At 35.7% G+C, this 13,875-nt stretch overlaps 1 protein-coding gene across 2 annotated transcripts; it reads left to right on the top strand.

Moving 5' to 3' along the window:
- Positions 1–1,767: 1,767 nt before the first annotated feature.
- LOC128241847 (coadhesin-like) lies at positions 1,768–12,643 on the top strand. Of its 2 annotated transcripts, XM_052958951.1 has the most exons (10): positions 1,768–1,861; positions 3,468–3,570; positions 3,910–4,128; positions 7,118–7,276; positions 7,504–7,680; positions 8,634–8,801; positions 9,773–9,943; positions 10,574–10,722; positions 11,803–11,919; positions 12,464–12,643. In XM_052958951.1, the coding sequence occupies exons 2-10, from the start codon at positions 3,483–3,485 to the stop codon at positions 12,554–12,556; spliced, it is 1,341 nt and encodes a 446-aa protein (XP_052814911.1). In that variant the 5' UTR covers positions 1,768–1,861; positions 3,468–3,482; the 3' UTR covers positions 12,557–12,643. The 2 variants fall into 2 exon arrangements, with proteins under 2 accessions (XP_052814911.1, XP_052814912.1); XM_052958952.1 differs by lacking the exon at positions 3,910–4,128.
- Positions 12,644–13,875: the final 1,232 nt, after the last annotated feature.

The following is a 13,875-nucleotide window of genomic DNA, read 5'->3' as shown; positions in this document are numbered from 1 at the left end:
GGGGCTATTATCGTAGTTAGCAATAAAAAGATGCTAAAATGTTGAGTAATTTCTTATTTTCTTATGTTATAATATATGTTCTCTGTTATATTGAGAGTTTCTGCACACCCGTAAATAATACAAACAGAACGTAATACATAATATACACGTACTAATATTCCTCGTAACGAACGTTATTGATGTAATAGTATGGACAATGAGGATGAATATCACCTCATATGTATTTGTCAATGCTATCGTCAGTTACGTAAAACCTATATAAAACGATGTACTATGTTAATCCATCTGTATTCAAATTCCATTAATTATTGACATCATGTGATATAAAAAAAAGTTATGAATGTTTGTAAATGTATTAAAGAAGCATTTGTTATACGCAACTATGTATTACGACGATGTGCTCTTGTATAAGTCTAATAAACTGTCTGTTCTGTTCTGTTCTGTTCTGTTCTTACTGTATCAATATTACCTCAAAATAAAGGTAACTTAAAGTGAAAATCAATTGTAAATATGAACTTTGTTGACCTATTTATTAAACTAAACTGAAACACCACAATCTCTCCCATATATAGAATAAGTAAGTAAACTGGTAATTATTGTGATTTGTGCTATTCAGTAAAGTCTTATCTACAGGACTTGAATATATACACTCGGCAAAATTACTCACGCAACACCGCTTAAATGCAATATCTCCATTACTATTGAACTTCATTTAAGTAATGTTCCCCAAATGGTCTTCCGTTACGGGCGAACGAATTTACGATATCTGGTCCAATCTAAATAACATAATATTAAGAAAAAAAATGCAGAGGTGGTGCAGGAATTGACGTTAGAGGGGGCGTAGCTTAGTGACAAAACCTTTTGACATTTGCCCCTCTCTCAGAACCGAAATTTAAATGGTTTTAAGAGTTTGCAAGGGGATTTGCGGGTACTCCTCGAAGAAAAAATTTTCTAGTCCGAAACAGTGCATTTTGAGCCCGAAATAGTGCATTTTGAGCTATTGTATTACTTTCTCCCGATATTAACTTACAAAGTTGTTGTTGTTTTTAAAATAAAATAAAATAAGGGTACAGGGGGGGGGGGGGGGGGGGGCACCAACCTTGAATTCGCTAGTAGTATGTATATCAGTACAGTGTTTATTTTTAATCTACATTTTAGCTGTCATGGTAACTCACGTTATCTTGTTATCTTTGTGAACTTGTTCATTACACTGCTTACACATTTTTAGGTACAAATGTTTAAGGGACTCGATTATGTTTTGTAAAATGCACTTTTTATCACAAAATTAAGTGTGGCAAATCATTAGGAGTGTTGAAACGGATATACTGACGGCTGGCACCCTTCAGCAAATGTTGTCATATGCTCATATATTGTCGTTGAATTCCAAAGTTTTGAGTAGCGTTAGTAACGCGATTCAGTAAAAAGGCTTAAAGGTTAAACTATCCATCGGCTAAGGTATGAGTCCCTGTGGGCAAGCGGTTTTGGTGTCAGTTTTCTTACCTTCTTGACTGCTGTACCGGCATGGGTTTGCTCCCCGTTACAACCAGGTTTTTTTATACTCAAAATATTGAGCGAGTCCCTTTTAAACTATCACTAAATTTTTCAAAATGGCATCATTGTTAACAATTCATTATGCATGAATTTAATATGGATAATCCATGGAAACCAATAGCCAAACCCTAGTTGTTGCGTTAGGAATTTTGCAAAGTGTACGTAACTTAATAATGGTTTATAATTCGTTCGTGTGTTCCATATAGAGTGAAGCCTGAATTTAGACCAAATTTAGAATTACCACAACACTATCTCATATGGCCTTGCACTTAAAGTAAAAGGCTCTGACCATTTGGATTAGACTCAACACGTGAGGACCAGATTTTCTGTTTTTATGCTTTTGCTCTTTTGTTTAACATAATTATTTGCTCATGATTTAACCCAAGTTTCAATAGTGTTTTGCACATTATACATGTTATGGTCATACCCGAGTAATTCCTTATTTCATCATGTAACTATCAGTTAAAAAAGGTCTCAGCCTGATGACGGTAAAGTTGGAAGGTAACTAACTACCTGCTAGTTGCACGTTGGGGATTCGAAAAATCAGAGTTAGATGTTGATATTGATATTAAGCTACTCGACTATTTCCAGTCGGTTATTCGCGAATATCCAACCACCAGTCGTAAATATAGGTTTATAAGTGATGTAAAATTATAACTAATTGTTTCGATTTTTTGAAATTTGAGCCCGTCTCACATTCAAATCAAAATCGCGTTTTTTTCTAATAAAACCAAATGAAAATCGTGCGAACCAAAAGGGATTGTACCTTTCGGTGCTTACTCAGTGAACTATATTACCATCTAACGCACCATTATCTTCTATATATATAATGTCAACGAAAGGTCTCCAGTCTGTTTCAGGAGTCACCAACAGCAAATGTTTGAACTGTACAAAAGCACACATTTTATGTCAGGATATGTTTTGATTAAACATGTGAACAAAACGTTATCTGGTGGTTGGTAATATAAACTGCACTATTTTTACCATCTGTGTCAGACAAGAGATTTATATTTGATATAAGATTCAGGGTCGATCCCAGGGTTTGGCATTAGAGGTGATGTAACTTAGGGGCGAAACCTTTTGTCTTGCGCCCAACCCTAAGAACCGAAATGTATATGGTCTAAAGTGTTGGTTTAGAGGTTTAAGGGTACATTCTCCCTCCACTCGGATCCGATAGTGAGATTTAGTTTCAAATTTGCAAGGTTTGAGTCTTAAGTATTAGCTTAGACAACAAACTATTCGTAATCTGATGAAAAAATGAGCCGTAGTATTCATTAATTTAATGGAGCAGGTGCGTTCAAATTCGTGAGTAAAATGCGCGAATATAATGGTGCAGGTGCGTTCAAATTCGAGAGTAAAATGCGCGAATATAATGGAGCAGGTGCGTTCAAATTCGAGAGTAAAATGCGCGAATATAATGGACCAGGTGCGTTCAAATTCGAGAGGAAAAGGTGCAAATATAATAAATCATGGGAGGTCCAATTCGAGAAAAAAAATGTGTATTTTAACAGATACTCTTTAAGTATCCTTACAAATATGCTGTGTACGGAATACACATTTATTCAATCTTTAAATTGGTATCTGTCTCGTTGCTGTAAATTGTGTCATTTTGTCCTGCTATTGGGAAAAAAAGTTTCCAATATTGTTACCTTTTTTGACTTTAGGACTTAACGATGCCATTTTTAGCAACAAAGAAAGGTACAGATTGAACGGATTACTTGACGCACATTCCGAGTATATCATGGTTTTCGAATAAAAAACCGACTGGATATCTATTTAAGTGCCCCTATTTTTTCCCGAACTGTTTATCTTTTTAAATGCCCCTTTTCCCCCTGAAATTGAACGCACCTGATAGATTACATTCGTGAATTCTGCATCGTGGTAATCACGGCTTGAGATCTCTTTCCGAATTTCAGAGGGTCTGATAAACCATGAATCCAGTAAGATGGTCATTCCGTTTAAGCCTACTTCTGGTTGCCTGTATTACTTGTACGACTGCTCTTTTATACCCAGTTACAGGTAAAAAATACTTAATGTTTCAACTTTTATAATCAACGGCCTGTGTGACGCTCGTTAATCAATTACAACATTGTTGTGTTTGACATGCTAGTCAGTATTGCATCAATCAATGATTTGATAACGTTTTGTTAAGACAAACTGCAAATGTTGTTGTCTAAATACTATTCCTTTCGTAGGTCAAATTATCAAATCTCTGGTGTCGGAAGTATTCCAGACATCAAATATTCTTAAAAACAATCGGGCCATTTTTTATTGTCATGTTTCTTAATGTTGTTCAAAGATACCTTTTGTGCATTTGAAGAGCTATTTGAAGTGTAAAAGGATCATTGAAACCCTTAGGTTACACCTGGGGTCAATGGTCAAGCTGGACAGCATGTAATGACACGTGTAACGGTTCTCAAATGCGACTACGCACTTGCCAAAATAATGGCGCCACCAGCAGCGTTACCTACTGTCAAAATGATGATGACGTCACACAAGACGACGTCAAGCAAGCGCGAGGAATTCCAGTTAATTATGATGTTGCCACGCGAAGCTGCTCTACGTCACAATGCACACGTAAATGCCCAATCACACCGAACTCGTTCTTACTCAACGTTCTAAAAAAATATCCGAATTGGCTTCGAATGCGAGCAAACGTTGTGGACGTAGTAGCAACTTTTAACGGTCAGTTCACGAACTGTGGTGTCTTCCAGCTTTCTTACTTTAAGATACAAATTAACAGGTTATTTGGGACAATTACATTTCCTTACGGTATCAGCATAACTCGTACATTCGTCTAAGAAAGTGGCTTTTTACATTCGACTACAGCAAGCATCCTCCTGGCATGAAGCCTGGTTTTCGTCTCAGCTCTCCTGAGGTCCTGGTTCTCGGTGATCTCTCTTGGACTGATCTACTAGCTGGGTACCAGTATCGAACGATACGACAGAACTTAATGGACGAGATCAGACGGGTTTGATTGGAAATGGTGCTGAAGAACAGCCTGTTCATAATTTTCGGACTACCATCCCGTCCTGCAATTAGACAGAGTGACAACGTACTTAAAACGAGATGGACGTACTACGAACGGAGTTACCGTACTTGGGTCGTACTATGAACGTGGTATAATGTTTAGCGGTCAGACGTCAATTGGCAGTGTGTAGCACGTTTATCCCGTTCACAGATAGATCAAACTCGACCACATTACGTCCTTAATACGTCCTTATTCCGTCTAAATATTGTAACACAAAATAACAAGTGCAGAACAGGTTTGCAATACGTTTCTAGTAGAGTAAGAATGCAATAAACGTAATCAAAACGAATAAAGCGTACTGACAACCAACTGCGAGAATTTAGAATTGTGTAGAACGTTTATTGCATTCTTACACCGTTCTTAAAACGTCCATTCCGTCTGCAGTACAATCAGACAAGGTATGGGCCATTTCCTCACTGGTCAATCATTTTCGCTAGAAGTAGAGCAAGGATACAATGAGATGGAAGAGCGAGAGAGAAGAAGGAGAAGGCCAAGAACTTGTTTAATGGGGAATTGGTTAAGACCGGAGAGAAGCTTAGCCGATCAGCTGAGGAAGGAGCTCCGCTTGGACGATCATGAGTCCTTCTACAACTTGTGATAGACGCTGGTCAAGATTTTTGTCACAACTATTGTGGTAAATACAGCTTGAAACGGCTAACAAGAATGAAGACTGGTGGTGGTGGTGTGTAAACTTATTTATACTCGCACTCGGGCCTTGCCCATTCGGCGAGTGCTCCGACAATATTGTAAGTCATTTTAGGTTTTCGGAGCATAGTGCTCAGACAGAATTTAACCGTTGTTGGAGCTACCCTGGTTCTTTAACGTGCTCCAATGTATAGCAATGTCACACGGGACCCTCATTGAATGTCGCTCCCGGATGACGATTAGTATTCTCTTAGTGGTGCGGTGTGGGAATCGAACCTGCGACCCCATGATTGACATTCAAGTGTGTAACCACTAGACCACGGATCTGCCACAGTGTGGACTGGCAGAAACGTGCTGGGTTTTACAGGACGTGATTTTGCAATTACGTTCTGAACGCACTAGCGATGAGATGAGGACTGTTCAAACTGTCTATGAACTAGGTGATCTAGTCACAAACTAGAAAGAACGAATTTGAACGTAGAAGGGATGAAGTAAAGTTAGTTACGAACGTGTTTATAATGACTACACAGGGGTTAGGGTTAATTAGAAACGGTGTCCCCATGATGTGAACAGGCAATTTTGCCCGAACTGAACTGGATATAAACGGACTGCAGACGGGATAAAGACGAGATCGACGTATCGAGTACTATTAATGAACAGACTAGTCGTATTATAGAAATTGTCCTGCCTAACGCTATATCTATCCAGACTACAACCCGTTTTGCGAATTTTTAGGACGGGTTCGGACGCTTTGAGAACTAGTTTGGTGTGACTGAGCCATTATATATTTCGTTTATAAAAGTTTTGCTTTATATCTGTGATATTTTACATATAAACTTGAATGCTGGAGTTTTGCCCCAACAGCTAGCAGCTTTTATAGTGTTACCACTGTGTCATCCATGCAATGAAGTAGCCAACGGCCTATGCTGGGTCTGACAAGAGATAAAAAAGACAAATTAGTATTCATTTCTATTGTTTAACAATATTTATGTTGCAACGAATATAAGTACAGTTGTTGACAAAAATGGCATATGAATTTTATTTCCCTTAATAGTCTTTCTTTGCACTATTTTTTATTAAATGTGGGTAGGTCCAAATCCAAGTTCTACATTGATTGAACATTAGTAAAGCCAAAGTCAGCTTTTTGGACAATCTGCAGCATTCATGTATATTATTATATGTGGTTGCTTATACAATTATAAAAAGAGTTTCCTGTAATCGGATTGTTCATGACATTCGACATAGATTATTGAATCGAGAAAAATGTGTTCATTACTATGCTGTGTTGCAAGCCTAGGGGCAGGGTGTGTTATTTTGATACACCACGCCCCCTTATCATTTATAAGTATTAATATGATGGTGATAACTTGCAAAAGATAATAAATAAATTTTATGATTTTATATTATCTCTGTAAAGGTGACGTATCGGCCCTGTATTTCCGCGATGACCTTATTCAAGAGGCCATAACTTTGTCAAATTTCAAAAAAAACTCTACAATTTTGGACTTTCCTTGTAGAGTTAGTACAAAGATAATAAAATATTTTGCAAGTTATCACAAGTTATTGTTACCCCATCATATTAATACTATTAAATGATAAGGTGGTGGGGGGCGTGGTGTGTCAAAAAACAACGCACCCTGCACCTGTGGTTGCAAGGACCAAGTGGTTATCCCCTTTTACTCAGATTAGTAACAACAATGCAGATACGACATGGCAGAGGAAATTATTTCTTATTATTTATCATAATTAAAATATTACTTTCAGTGACTATGCTAATTCTATTATTCGTTTGATCATTATCAAAATAAATCGACCTGCCCATTAAATACTTGATTACATCTCATAATGACATCACAAACTATGTTATTTCGTCACATATTACGTCATCAGAAGGCCGATGGAGCACGTGGACAGACTGGAGCGTATGCAGCGCCAGCTGTGACGCGGGTGTGAGATTCAGGGGACGTCACTGTGAAAATGGAACGGACTGTATTGGACAGGTGTTCGAACAGCAGCCTTGCACCATCAAGTCTTGTGTACAAGCTATAGGTGAGGCACTTATGACTGTTATAGCTTGATAACTTCTTCACAATGATTTAATGGGAATGAACTCCAGCTTTAGTGTCATTTGACCTGTACAAAATTTAGTGACATTTAACCTAAAATATTATTTTTTATTCTTCAGATGTTTTCTTGAACAAAATGTATAACAGTAAAATGGTTGTAAAATGTTACAGATAAAAGCTAAATAAATGTTCATTTGTTCTGAATACTAGACGGATCTTGGGGATCATGGGGCACATTGTCTCAGTGCAGCGTCACGTGCGGAATTGGCTACACCTACAGGTTGCGCGTCTGCGACTCCCCCGCCCCTTCCGGTGGAGGTGCAGACTGTGCGGGCACAAATAGGGACTTCCAAGAGTGTAATCTCGGCGTGTGCCAGCTTCCTGTCGGTACGTGTATTCGTTATAAAGGGCTTGTCATGGTGTGCTTGATTTTATTTGGGCTCTGAATAACATGGTGCAACGATAATGGCTGAATCAACATGACGAACACAGGATGAAATCCAAATTAAGCATATGATGTGTGGGTTTGTTTTAAATTAGGCTCTGATCCTTTGAATCACTTAAATTTGCAACGATACTGGCTGAAATAACATGACAAATACAGGATGAAAAATAAAGTAAGCATATGATGGGTGGGCCTGTTTTAAATTGGGCTCTGATCCTTTGGATCACATGCTGCAACGAAATAACATGACGAACATTGATGCTAACTGGCCTTCCTTAATTGGTAAGGTTTATCCCAGACGGTACGAAGCGACACTAAAATAAAGAAGATTTTGGTTCTCTCTGGTTTTAAAGGGGCATAATTTATATTGATGCACAAAACATTATATGTTTGTTTTTAATCTTAATGCATTATTTTGTTTAAGTCATTTGACTTTATAATCGAAACACAAAAAAGAGCTTGTAATTTGCTTAATTTGATTTTCATCCTGAATGTATTGTTTTAATTTACCGAAAAGGATTACAAAAATATATCGAAAACAATGGTTCTTATGAAGGATACCGTGTTTAATTTGAAAGAAAGGTGCAGAAAACATGGGTTTTCTACCTTCTGAGACGACAGTTGATCACTGTAAATATTTTAGTCATTGAATATTTTGTGGGTTTTTAGCTATTAAAACACAATTACAATCTTGTCATCAGAAAGTATTTTTCCATAAATGCATTATTTATTTAGAAGTTAAAGGTTTATCACTCAAAATTTATGTTTGTTATACATGTGTATGTATTGATTTTAAATACGAGTGTCACTTTTAAGTTATTACGAGAGTGCAGAGTACTGTCGTATTTCATGTTTCCAGAGGAAGTCCAAAAATAAACATAATAATGTTTTCCAGATGGAGGTTGGACGGATTTCGTTGACCATGACTGCTCGGTCTCGTGCGGAGTAGGAGTTGTCGTCTCCACTCGCTCGTGCACCAATCCAGCCCCTGCGTACGGGGGCAAGAATTGTGAAGGCTCGTCCACAGCATTCAAAAAGTGTGTCAACAACCTATGCGTACAGGGTATGAGTGTGATTGTTTGGGTTTATTCTTCTGCCGAATATCGACTGTTTTTCGTCGCAGCGTCCATACCACTATAAAAGAATGTCATTATCACCTCCCCAAAATATATAAATTATTCCCACTTCCTAGTGCGTTGCTTTTTATCTAGAATTGAAACGTGCAAAGTCCACTTCACATTTCATTGAAAGTTGCTCTATTCTAGTCATTTATTAGTACTTTTTCTTGATTTGGTTCTATACAAACTTCTATTTTATGGATAATTTAATGCAAAAAAACCCACTTGAGTTTATGTCATATTTAGCATATTTTTTTCTCAGAATGCCGAGTTGCAAATTGAAAAACAACAACACACCTTTAATATCTAAAAAGGCTGTTTTATCTATTGACAAACTTTTAAAATCATCTTGTTTTTACATTTATGTGTTACATTCAACACAAAACCTTACTGACATATAATGTCTATATAATATATAGACATTATATGTCAGTAAGGTTTTGTGTTGAATGCATTCTGTTTTACTGTATATAATATACAGTAAAACAGATAAGACACAAAGACAAAATAATATTCCTATATACTTTTCTGTAGAAATGCATACGTAATTTCAACCAGTGAAAAGAAACTCTTTCATGAATTGTTTTTTACCCCTTATTAAACCTAGCCATGTTTTGTTCTTGAAAAGGACACATTGAAACGTTCAAATTTTGGCTTTGCAAACATACTTTCAATAGTTAAAAGGCTTGACCTGCCTTCCTGTGGTTTACATATAGGTCTAAATTTATGTTTGTAATGGTTCTTCGTTATCCTTTAACCATGTTAAAAGAATATTAGTTATTTATGTTAAATTTTTGTCGAAAGTTTTACCATTTCAAGATCAATATCAATGATGTTTTTTTACTAAACAAAACCACTAGCATATATTTCTCTATGATAAAATAGTATTCCATTTATATAATTATTCCCTTTCAAGATGGCGGATGGAGTGACTGGACAAATTACACCGATTGTGGTGTAATATGCGGCTTCGGATTACAGCGCCGTGAACGATCTTGCACAAATCCGGCACCTGCTTCAGGTGGAAAATACTGTGAAGGGATCGGGCTTGAAGAGCAGGAATGCTTCAAAGGAGATTGTCCCCCTGGTTGGTAGTTATAAAGTAAACATTACAAAGCTGGAAGTAATTATAAGCAATTGTAAATACTGTGAGAAGGACAATGGAATGCCCCAAGGGTCCTTTGTCTGCCTGCTAGGTTGGTAGTAGAGGAGGTCACTCAAATATGACCAGCACCTATATATTTGTACGTCAGTTGGTCAAAGTTCATATTAGCTGAAAAACCGATTAAAGAATACTTGTACCCTGGTTCCTCAAACTCGGTTTGCTGTTTATCTGCATTATCTTTGCATACAAATTAGTCCTGTTAAGTTATGTTGTTAAAGGTAATAGAAAATACATGAATGGTTCCATGATACAAATACATATTATATGTGTTACACTCGTTGGGCAAGGGTTGAACGAATTGTACAATTAACATTATGAGTGTACTTAGACGGTAAATCGAAATAGTGGTATAAGACATGAAAGTATTTTAAAGCAATCAATAATGTGATGACCTCGACTTAATCATATAACTTTATATCTTATAATCTAAGCCTTCTCCGTCCATTTGAATGCCGGAATAACGATCGTAAAACTAGCCACATAACTAAGTACATGTGAATTTATACATCATACTTTCAAAATATATCTTTGTATCTTTATTTATAATTATAGATATCAAGACATGCGACAAAACTATGTTGAGAAAGGCTTTAACGAATGCGACAACATCTTGTCCACCCTCGAACAACGCAGACGACAGCATTGTTAGGTCTTTTTGTGTAGTCCCTGATAATCAGATTTCTTGGCGATTCGGGCTTGAGGTGAACATATTCTTGATTCGTTACCGAATAGATTTTCTAGCGGCATGCATATACTACAAAGTAGCCCTCATCATTTTTTGACATATATTTACAATTTCAAATGAAAATATGTTTTGACAATGCATGTAAAGTTTTCTTGCGATAATTACATCATTACATTCAGAATTTTCATTTTTTGTTTTCTGAAACTTTGTTTCAAGGTGCAAACATGTTAACAGAAGCTGCAATTTTAATTATATATACATATTGGTGCATAATTAACTGTGTAATACTATACTTACACCAAAGTAATACGCTTGATTTTGATTCCTTAAACAGGTGCTTCAAATCCCCAATTACTGTGTGACGATCCCTTCTAATTGTTGTCAGCTCCACAATAACTGTGTGGTTATCGCTTTTAATTATTTAAAAAATAAACGGCACCTGCAAAATGATTCCCCGCTGTCAATAATGTTTTAGATCCTCAAATAACTTAATAAATGTATGTATTCCATTTTAACTCGTTTTAGATCCATAAAAACAGTGATATAGATATCTAACAAGTTTTCAGATCCAAGATAAATATGAGGTTTCCTCCCGAATTCATATTACAGATCCAAAATGGAAGAGATATAGTTCTCTTTTACCTGTTTTCAGATCTATAAAAATTGTAAGATGGTATATTTAAAGATATTTGCAACCTCATAATCAATGTGACATGAGGCCTTGTAACTTATTTTCATATAATAATCTACATAAGTCTGAGGTGACCTATACGTCCTCATAATTCAGTCCCCAAATAACTGCTAAATGATCTATCATATTTCAGTTTTAAATTGCAGTGACAAGATCCTCGTTTACTCGCTTTCAGATCAACAAGAACTGATAAAATATTAGATATTCGCCTTGTTATTTTGTTTCAAATATAAAATAAATGTGAGATGATCCCCCTTAAACAGACGTGTTTCAAATCCAAAAGAATTGTAAACTGACCCTTTTCCCCTAGTGATTTCACATTCACAATAACGGCGAGACGATCCCCTTTCACTCGTTTTCATGTCAAAAGTAATTGTGAGATGATACCATTCAATTCGTTTTCAGATCCATAACAACTGTGAGATGATCCCCTTGTATTCGCCAGTTGGTGCTGTGCAGGCGGGAACTGCGCATGTCAAAAAGTTTGGGCTCATGGTTGACTGTTATCGCACGACTCTATCGGTATTTATATATTATAAATGATTTACAAAGTAAAATTAAAATGGAAGTAATTTATAAGTGAACTTTGAAACGTGATTGACTATCAATATGTTTTAACAAAAAATAATATTGTCTAAAACTTTGTCTTTCACTAATAAAATTTATAATCAAAATAATGCAATTCTATAACAGTAAGTGCAATTTTGCTTGTAAACTTATTAATATGCTTGCATTTAAAAACCGTCTGCAGAAGCGACTAGAATAGTTCATAACTTATTTATTAACTAGGATTTGGCATTACATGGATTATAACTTTTGGACCGCGGAACCCCTGTCTCCAGAACTGAAAAAAACAACAACAACATAAATGGAGTGTGTGTGTGTAGGGGACCCCGTCCCATAACAACAATATGGCTAGTTATAGCCTAAATTGATGAATTACGTTGTAATCTACCGATATTTTGTTTTTTTCCATATATACATACAAATCACCATGACATTTCCACTGCCATCCAAACTGCACTCGCTGGAGTTAGTTATTTTTTTTAATATGTTCGACTTTCAGATGGCTATAACAAATTGTAACAACGACATCGTTGTGGAAAAGCAGAACCTGACTGACACGAGCACTACATATCACATGATCTTGTTCAGCTGATTTCCGCTTCCGGTTTAGATTGCTTTGGATTTCCGCTTCCGGTTAAATTTACTTGGGTTAATGTTAATATAAAATTTTGAATGACTACTTTGTCTTTTTTTTTATATGTCCAATACTTTATATGTTTTATATAAACCCATTAGTGAAGTCCTTTAAAGCTGCACTCTCACAGATATACCATTTTTACAACTTTTTAATTTTTGTCTTTGAAAGAGCAATTTTTGCGTAAGTATTTGCAAACCGATGATATAAGATTGCTGACAAAAGATCAGATCGCAGATTTTCATATTTCCGTTCGAAAGTTAATGTTTTATAGCTTAACTAACGGTTTAGGGAAAATGCATAAAACATAAATTTTTGAACTTAAAAATATAAAAATCTGCGATCAAATATTTGTCAACAGTCTTATATAACTGATTTCCATAGATGTTCGCAAAGTTGGCTCGTTCCAAGACAAAAAAATAAAAAGATAAAAAAACGTTAAATCTGTCACAGTGCAGCTTTAAAACATTATAACTGTTTTTCATGCACATCGTTTGTTAGAAAAGATAGAGCTTTTGAAAGATGAAATGAGGTTGAGGAGATGGAGGTGATGGCTAGTTGAAAACATTCTAAACAAATTGTCGAAAGCTCCCTTTTTGCCAAAGTAAACAAGAAGATGGCTGAAGCATTCTGAGTGGTTTACAGAGGTTGCATGAGATACCATTTTCCCAAATAAGATTTACCACAATTAATACAATTGTTTAGATATACCAAAAGGGTGAATACATGTCACGAGTTTAATTTGAAAGAAAGGTGCAGAAAACCCGGTATTTCTACCTAATGAGACTAGCAAATCACAGTAAATATTTAAGCACTCACCAATCATTTAAAATATTCGCGTGTTCAGTCATTAAATACACGGTTACAATCTTGTTATCAGTAAGTGATATTTTCCATAAATACATTAAAGGTGTATCACTCAAAATTTATGTTATACATGTGTATGTTTTGATTTTGTATAAGATTGTCATTTTAAGTCACTTATTATAGGATAACGCTCATTATTTTTGTTTTGGTATATTTTGTGTAAAATTTAAATCTTAAAAGTTTTAGACTTCAAAAGGAAATAATCTTTATGATAGTCATGATAACCTATTATTTCACTGAGTTAAATTAAGATAAGGTAAGAAATGAAACTATTAAAATAAGATACTTAGAAGCTTATAATACGGCTTAAGACATTTCGAGAAATTGAGGCAGCTTATCAACTTGTAACATACAGACGCCCCATGAAAAACATCAGTGGCTGTATTCAAATTTCAATAAAATAAATGTTA

This window comes from Mya arenaria, chromosome 7, assembly GCF_026914265.1.
Source record: "Mya arenaria isolate MELC-2E11 chromosome 7, ASM2691426v1".
NCBI lineage: Eukaryota > Metazoa > Mollusca > Bivalvia > Myida > Myidae > Mya > Mya arenaria.
The sequence above is the reverse complement of the archived record's forward strand: the minus strand, read 5'-3'. Positions and strand labels throughout refer to the sequence as shown.

Bases quoted from the DNA above. Each gene is read 5' to 3' on its own strand.
- LOC128241847 (XM_052958951.1), top strand. From the start codon at position 3,483: ATGAATCCAGTAAGATGGTCATTCCGTTTAAGCCTACTTCTGGTTGCC. The intron at 7,681-8,633 runs GTACGTGTATTC...AATGTTTTCCAG, and splicing joins CGTGTGCCAGCTTCCTGTCG to ATGGAGGTTGGACGGATTTC. The intron at 9,944-10,573 runs GTTGGTAGTTAT...TTATAATTATAG, and splicing joins CAAAGGAGATTGTCCCCCTG to ATATCAAGACATGCGACAAA.